Raw genomic sequence first — 8820 nt, forward strand, 5'->3', positions numbered from 1 at the left:
ATTGTACAGTGCTACTGAGAAGCCAACAGCAGAGAATAACTAGCAACTCCAACAACCGTGATGTTCACATTTTAAGCGTTATATTTTTTTAGCTTTAAAAGCCTTATCTTTAAAAGCCTTATAGCGTCCATACCGCGGATGAATGTCCTGTTTAACTTTACCTGAACTTGACTTTCACCCGCATGCTTTAAATCAACAACAAAATCCGCGTGAAACATGACCAACTCCACTGTTTTATTCTGTCTTAATAACGGGCTTTTGGCTCTGCCTGAACTTATATGTATATTTAAATTTTAACAATAAACTATTGTTAGTTATGTTTCCAGGTAATTTTAATATGATTTAATTAAAAGAGCTAACAATTTCCTAAATTTCCTGTTCATAGTGCATAAGAAGTAATGTAATGTAATTTACAAACACATATAAGTAACCTTGCATAAAACCAACACTAAATAGATGTATTTGGTTAATGTTGTTATGGTTTGTACGTGTTTTAAAGTAACTTAAAATGTGTTAAATGAGACAGAAACAGCCGATTGACCAGAAAGAAGCGCAACATTCACGTTGATATGTCACCATGGAAACTCAAACATTATAACGATCCTGAATTCTGCCATTAAATATTAAATCTCTCTATGAATAGGAACATATATGCCTGAATAACTCAAATACAGTCAGCAGTGTTAAAATGCTTTTGAATATCGATTTATTAAGATACTTTTAAGCGTAGCTAGCATTGCTCCACAAAGATGAATGTATGCGTCTCTCACCTGCGCTCCATGACCTAACGTCCTTTATTTTTGATAAAGCTGTCAGTGAGAGGAGATGATAGTGGGCGGGGTTTTTTGTGACGTTGACCTGTAAATGCAGATAGGATGGCTGGATTGCGTTTACATTACACTGAGATCCGATCACAAAGCGTCCTCGACTACCTCTGCATCAGGACACACAAATCGGATAACATTCCGATCACAGACGCGTTTACACTTGTCTTTTCAATGTGTATGTGGACAACATTCGGATACAGGTCGCATGTTAATGCCAAGTGTAAACGCAGCCTGTGTTTGCATGAAGTCAGATGAAGCAGGTGGTGCTGGTTCGTTCGAAATGTTCTAATATCCATATTTTACACGATCCATAAAATGCCGCGAAAAAACACGTTGCTAGTATCAAGTCACAAATATGCTAAAGACGTAAGACGGGTGAGATGCGGCATTACATCCAATCAGTGAAACTGGTCTGTTTTAATTAAAGAAAACATATATCAACTAGATTTTCTTTGATTACATTACAAGTCATGAAACATTCAATGTTTAATTTATTTTAATTATTCTTGATATATATTAAATTAATAAAAAACTTAGTGGGGCACAACAACCTGTTTTGGGGGGGCACTGCCCGCGAATGCCCCCCCCCCATGATGCCAGCCCTGGGTACAAATAAACATGTTTTACATCTTTTATTGGAATGTAAACAAAAAGTTTGGTCATGTTAAATGTATAATAATACTTGGGGAAATTTTATTTTAAAGAAAGACAAAAAGAGAAATGCTGTAAAAACACCCCTGTGCTATAGCTTGAGGTATTGGTTTGGTTTAAAGTGCCTTTTTCTGGTATTCTCAATATTGGCATTTATTTATTAAAAGAAAAAAAGATTGTTGTAATGTATTTCTTTCTAAGTTATTTGTGTCTATGTAAAACATTGACAAATATACAGTCGCTAATTATTAACACCATCATTGATTCTAATATTTGGGCCACATGATAAAACATCCTGCTTTATGAGCATTTATAAAATTTACCAAATTAACAACACTTTTATGTAGTCTTTATTTATATATTTTAAAATGTTTTCATCTTTAAAAAACTGCTTTAGTTTACATTAGATCGTACATGTAATACATTTAATACAAACACTTCATATGGTTTGGCGAAAAAATGAAAGTGAAAGTGTAGCTGAGTCACACCTAAAATGTTTTGCACACGACCCTTAAACACAAAACCAGGAAACTACTTTTCAAGCGACTGTCTCTATCTTTTTCTGTATGTATATTAGTGAAATATGGCAGAAGCTCATGTTTTTCAGGACAAGTTCAGCTGTTCAGTGTGTTTGGATCTCCTGAAGGATCCAGTGATCATTCCCTGTGGACACAGTTACTGTATGAGCTGTATTACAAACTGCTGGGATCAGAATGAGATGAGAATCTACAGCTGCCCTCAATGCAGACAAACATTCACACCAAGACCTGTTTTATTTAAAAATGTGATGTTTGCTGAAATGGTGGAGGAACTGAAGAAGACAAAACTTCAGACTGCTGTTCCTGCTGACTCTTATGCTGAAGCTGGAGATGTGGGGCCTCATGTATAAAGCATGCGTACGCACAAAACAGGGCTGGAAACGTGCGTACGCCAGTTCCCACGCAAAGGTTGTGATTTATAAAAAAACAAACTTGATGGGAGAATGGGCTTGCAGGGTGGGATATTAGGATGATTCATGTACGCACACTTGCAGGTGATCTGTGATTTATAAAGGGAACATTGCTTTGTTTTATAAGTCTTCATAATTTTTGGTGTATGCCATTTTTGGCTTTTGTGCGTACGTAGACTTTTAGTAAGAATCCTACGCACAGTTTTATACATGAGGCCCCTGGAGTGTGACGCCTGTACTGAGAGAAAATACAAAGCTGTCAAGTCCTGTCTGGAGTGTCTGAAGTCTTACTGTCAAAATCATCTTAAACAACATGAGAGTTTCTTCAATGACAGGAGGCATCATTTGATGAATCCCACCAGACAACTTCATGAGATGATCTGCTCAAAACATAATAAACAACTAGAAATCTACTGTCGCACCGACCAACACTGCATTTGTTATCTTTGTATGGTGGATGAACATAAAAACCATGATACTGTGACAGCTGTAGCAGAAAGAACTGAGAAACAGGTATGAACTGAATTCAGACACTGCAGTAATGCTAACAGTAATGATTAATAATATGCTAAACCATGAATGTCATTATAGTAACATTACATGCATATAAGCATGCAGTTTAATGTAATATCTTTGAGGTTTTATAGTTATTTGTTATCTCTCAGAGAGTTTTGGGAGAGCGACAGATAAAATTACATCAGATAATTGAGGAGAGAGAGAAGGAGCTTCAGGAGCTGAGAGAGGCTGTGGACTCTCATGCGGTGAGTTTTAAGCAGAAAAACATCTGCTGACAGCTTGAAGATCAGTTTGAGATTCATGACTCTCCTCCAGTGATGGAGATCTTTACTGATGTACCTGTAATGGATCTGATTGTAATGTTTGTCCTAACAGCGCTCTGCACAGACAGCAGTGGGGGACAGTGAGAGGATCTTTACTGAACTGATCCGATCCATTGAGAGAAGACGATCTGAGGTGACACAACTGATCAGAGATCAGGAAAAGACTGCAGTGAGTCGAGCTGAAGGAGTCATGAAGCGTCTGGAGCAGGAGATTGATGATCTGAAGAGGAGAGACGCTGAACTGAAGCAGTTTTCACATACAGACAATCACATCCATTTCCTACAGGTAACACAACTCTGAAATACAACACAGTGAACATTAGCAGGATCTCTGGAAGACTTCACTTTAAAAATATAAACAAGGTTAACATAAATATTCCTCTGTGTATTCAGACTGCTTAATGTGGTTAATGTTGAATGTTTATGTTGTCTTTGCATTTGTAATCTTCTTCTTCAGAGTTTTCAGTCTCTGTCTGCAGCTCTTGAGTTTTCAGTCTCACACAGATTTACTCTCAGCTCTCTTCTCTCTTTTGATGATGTGAGAAAATCTCTCTCTCAACTGAAAGACAAACTGGAGGATTTCTGTAGTGAGGAGATAGAGAAGATATCTGGTGAAGGTAAAGTAGCAGATATTCATTTACTCTCAAACAATATCACACAAGCAAGATCACTGTTATACTCTATATCAGTGTCATGATCAATATTTTTATCTGCTATTAATCTTGTGATATTGGAATTATATTAATTATGTCTGTTTATGTTTCAGTTACATATATTTCAGTTATTTCTAATGAACTGAAGAGCAGGGAGTATTTCCTACAATGTAAGAGACTTTGAAAACTTTTATGATTTATAACTTTGACTTATTTATATCCTTTAGTAAAGGGATAAACCAAGTTGAGTAATATTAATGTTTACAGAAATGTTTATGTTCAGGTCACACGTGTCAGTTATTGTTAAAGGGGTGAATTAATTGAGTAAAATTAACAGTTGCTGCAGATACTGAGACTCAGAAAAAAACATAAACCTTTCAAAACATTTAAGGATATATTAAACTATCTTAAACCTAATAATAACTGTGAAGAAATGAAAGTTAAAGAAAGTACAAATAAAGATTAAATACAAATATAGAAATGTGTAGGTTTTTGAAAAAATGCAATAAATCTGCAATTATGATTTTTATTAAACTGCGGAAGTCATTTGTGTTTATCTTCACCAGATTTCAAGCAGTTCACACTGGATTCAAACACAGTTAATAAAAACATTCAGCTGTCTGATGGGAACAGAACGGCTACTCGCACTAACACAGTCCAGCAGTATCCTGATCATCCAGACAGATTTGATTTCTGGTGTCAGGTGTTGTGTAGAGAGAGTTTGTGTGGACGCTGTTACTGGGAGGTTGAGTGGAGTGGTGAGGTGTATATTTCAGTGTCATATAAGAGCATCAGCAGGAAGGGATCAGGTAATGAGTGTATGTTTGGATATAATGATCAGTCCTGGAGTTTGTACTGCACTGACTCTAGGTGCACATTCAGTCACAATAAAAAACGCACTGAACTCCCTGTAGTGTTGGGCTCCTGTAGAATAGGAGTGTATGTGGATCACAGTCAGTGATGCCGGTAACGCGTTACTTAGTAACGCGTTACTCTAATTTTACCACTTTTTTTAGTAACGAGTAATCTAACGCGTTAATATTTCCAAACCAGTAATCAGATTAAAGTTACTTATCCAAGTCACTGTGCGTTACTATTTTTGAAATTTTCCTTAGTAAAATATATATTTTCTTGTATATTTCTTCTTGCGTCTCGGGAAGTGAAGTCAGGTGTGCGACAAGTCACGTTTTCAGCACGAGGACAATTCAGGTCACGTCTAAGCGACACAAACGTAAACAACGTACAATGGAGAGAGAGAAGAGAGATGCAGCTACAAAACACTACGTCAATTTAAAAAAAAAAACATTTGGAGTCGCGGCACGGCGCAGACAGTCAAACTAAGAGCAAGTCCCACCCGGTGATGCGAAGCAGTGAGCAGGAGTTCATCCACTACCCAAACAACAAAAGCTGGACTTCAGTGCAAAACCAGTAAGTGTGGGAGAGTTGAAGAACGAAAGTAACAAAGCGATTTTCTCCGAGCCCTGATAACATCTAAATCTCATGACAGCATATTAGCACATAACCTCTGAAAGAGTTGACAAATATTGCGTTATTTACTCACCGATTTCCACGTGTAGATCCAGAACTGTGTTTTCAACCATGATAAGTACATTCCAAAAGCGGTCTTTTTTTCTTACAACGCGTTGTTTTCTCGTTTCATGTGTTACAATACTGATAAATCTACAAGGTATATAACATCCTGAAGACTTCTCAGTTTTTCAAAATAAAAGTAAGTCGAGTTTATAGAGTAAGTAGATCCTGTCGGGTCAAAAGTAACACTTGTTAGTTTTGTCCCGCTGCTAATACTGTGTATAATATGGTAAAAAAATGATATTATTCTTATTTGATTTAATTTTATTTTCATAGTGTTCAAACTATTGAATTTTTTTAGTCTCAGCAATTTAAGTTTGTACTGTTGGTTGCTTTTGAAACTTTTGATAAAACTGAAATTTAAAATAAAAATGTAATTTAATTATTTTTTACAAAGATAAATGACAAAATAAGTTTGCAGTTACATATTAAAGAGGTCATAGTAATATATATTTAATAAAAACAAGTGTAACACAAAAATCTATCATGTTTTGTTGTGTTACTTTTGACCCACCTGTGTGTTACTTTCGTCCCTGCTGTCAAGGTCAAAAGTAACAATTCACTACTCTTGTTTAAAGTGAAATTATACAGAAGTCGTTTTACATTTGTTCAAAATTCCAGCTGGTTTTGATAGACCTCACTTGTGAGTTATTGACCACAGCAAAAATATATCTCTGTCTAAAACATTAGCTTTTAAAATTAAGTTTTTCTGAAAATGGCCCCTGCTCTTCCCTATTTATGTTTAGTGAAGTCAAGAAAGACTCATATATATACAGTATATATATATATATATTTTAGTTTTTTAAAACACAACAGTTCAACTTAAAATGTCAGGAGATACATTGTTGACGTTACTGTTAAAAATGCACTTCCAATAAAGTGAGTGTTGGCAAAACCGGTTGTCATTTTTAATGTTGAGGCAGTGGGGGTGTTGGCAGCTACTGGAATGTAACTAACAAAGTAACTTGTAATCTAACTTAGTTACTTTTAAAATCAAGTAATCTGTAAAGTAACTTAGTTACTTTTTAAAGGAGTAATCAGTAATCAGTAATCAGATTACTTTTTCAAAGTAACTGTGGCATCACTGATTACAGTACAGGATCTCTGTCCTTCTACAGCGTATCTGATACAATGAACCTCATACACAGAGTCAACTGCACATTCACTCAACCACTTTATCCTGGGTTTTATATTTATAGTGGATCCACAGTGAAAATGTGTCATCTCTTTTAGGGATTTTATAAGCAACATATAAATTCAGGCTTATAAGAGTGATTACAATATTTGCTATATTTTCCATAAGATTTTATATATGCCTGTACTTCTCTGTATTTTATATTACTACACATTTCAAAATTGTGAAGAGCGCTATAATAAACTTAAATTGAATTTATAAAAAAATATATTCTGTATATTCTGATTAAAAAATAATTTGACTGTTAAATTGAGGTAGCTTATCTTGTTTTTCAGTATTTTGAACTCATTTTTTGTTTGTTCTATTAAATTTCACATTGAACTTTCAATTTAAATAATTCCAAATGTATCAGTTCACAAACAGGTGTAAGCCTACAAAAATAAAGTAGCTTTATTTCATGCCTTAAGTTTTATGCCATCCCATGACACTTACACATTGATTGACTGCATCACCATTTTCACATAAACAATAAGCACTTGATATCATAAAACATATTATTTATAAGTAAATTAAACTGAAATTGATCATAAAGGCAAAGATCTAAAAAAGCTGTAAAGTTTACTCAAGAACTACACACAACATTATTGTGTCATTTTTCTCAGTGAATCAAACACACAATCACTTTTTATATTTCATAATAAGACCATCAACCAACAAACAAGCCAGATTCAACACAGAGATGTAGAAGGTATCTGGCAATCTTATTATAAGATGGTTTACAGCCCATACACATGTAGGGGGATTCATTTTGTCTTCATCCACTTTAAGACATGCAAATAAAGCCTTTCTAGTACATGTGAAGTGCCCTCCATAAGTATTGGGACAGTATAAAAGTGCTCTTTTTGTGGAGACAATCAGTGGCGGTTCTAGACAAATTTCACTAGGGGGGCCAAGGAGGGGCCAGTGTTTTACCAGAGGGGCACATAAAAAATGGCAAGAAATTATATTTAAAGATAATGGGGGTGGTTACAGGAATTAGTTTAAAACAGGACTAGGCCTTATAGTTTAATTAGGAAATATAACTAGTTTTAACAAACATGCCTTACTAAAATACATTACTTGTGTGCATTTTGAAGCAAAACAAAAGGCGCTGGTGTATTTTAAGATATGGCATTGCAAGTTGTTTTCAGTTTGGACAGCTTTTACATTTATTTTAGTCTAGGACTAGTCTAATCCCTTTCCGGGAAACTGCCCCATAAACTTTATTTTACTCTACAATCATATAAATATCTATTTAATACAAGAGTGAGTGCAGGTGCAAAAGGAGAGCTTGGCTCTCTTCTAAAGCCCCCCAACCGATAATTATGCGAGCCTACTCAATAAACTTTATGAAATGCAAACTTTTATAAAGACAAACGTTTGTTTTAGTTTACATATAAACACACATTGCTAGATAGTTAAGGACCACAATCTAATCAGTATTTAAAATAGTATTTATTTTAAATTGTAAACATTTTTATATGTAACATTTAATTAAATTCCTCCAATTGTATGCACGTATATGTAAGAGCATAATTACAGCGCTTTTTACAATGTGTAAACTTTAAAAAGTTAGCGAGATGTTGGTTTTACCGGTTGTTGATGAGTAACAGCTGTGAATGATCACAACGCGCTTAAGCAGCCACGTCACAGGAGAACAAGTGAACAGTGTCACAATGTGAAGTGAGCTAGAGTCCTTACCAGTGCCCAAACCTGCATACACATTCACAACATTGGGAGATTGGGAACAAATTCGCCGAGCATCACCCGCATCCGGCTACAGTGATTGGGAGCGCCGCTCTAATTTGCCCGTGTAGAACGTTGGGTCGTTAGTTCCGCTTTTGGCGCTTGCGTGTAAAATTTAAATAAATGTATACTTTTTTATTTGGTCAGCACGGGGGGGCCACAGGGGTGGCCAGGGACATGTCTACAGAGGCACGGGCCACCCTTGGCCTCCGTGTAGAACCGCCACTGGAGACAATTATTTTGTAAAATGAATATGAGGCAAAAAAGTATACAGAATATTAAATGCATGCTTTCCCAACAAAGAACAACCTTTTATCCTGACTTATGTGCAGAGATGGGCATAAATACATGGAAATGTATTTCAAATACAAATACAAAATACTGTGTCGGA

The 8820-nt window shown here is 35.5% G+C and overlaps 1 protein-coding gene across 1 annotated transcript; it reads left to right on the plus strand.

Moving 5' to 3' along the window:
- The first annotated feature begins 2013 nt into the window (after positions 1-2013).
- LOC129425973 (E3 ubiquitin/ISG15 ligase TRIM25-like) lies at positions 2014-7553 on the plus strand. The gene is made up of 9 exons (XM_073863868.1): positions 2014-2361; positions 2653-2940; positions 3093-3188; positions 3319-3552; positions 3724-3883; positions 4033-4089; positions 4203-4230; positions 4463-4872; positions 6573-7553. The coding sequence occupies exons 1-9, from the start codon at positions 2062-2064 to the stop codon at positions 6740-6742; spliced, it is 1743 nt and encodes a 580-aa protein (XP_073719969.1). The 5' UTR covers positions 2014-2061; the 3' UTR covers positions 6743-7553.
- The last annotated feature ends 1267 nt before the right edge of the window (positions 7554-8820 follow it).

The sequence above is a fragment of the Misgurnus anguillicaudatus genome, chromosome 25, assembly GCF_027580225.2.
Source record: "Misgurnus anguillicaudatus chromosome 25, ASM2758022v2, whole genome shotgun sequence".
Taxonomy (NCBI): Eukaryota; Metazoa; Chordata; class Actinopteri; order Cypriniformes; family Cobitidae; genus Misgurnus; species Misgurnus anguillicaudatus.

What these genes read in the sequence shown, in the direction of transcription:
- LOC129425973 (XM_073863868.1), top strand. Translation starts at nt 2,062, where the DNA reads ATGGCAGAAGCTCATGTTTTTCAGGACAAGTTCAGCTGTTCAGTGTGT. An exon ending in CTGGAGATGTGGGGCCTCAT is followed by an intron (nt 2,362 to 2,652) that starts GTATAAAGCATG and finishes AGGCCCCTGGAG; the next exon opens with TGTGACGCCTGTACTGAGAG. An exon ending in AGGAGTGTATGTGGATCACA is followed by an intron (nt 4,873 to 6,572) that starts GTCAGTGATGCC and finishes TCAGATTACTTT; the next exon opens with TTCAAAGTAACTGTGGCATC.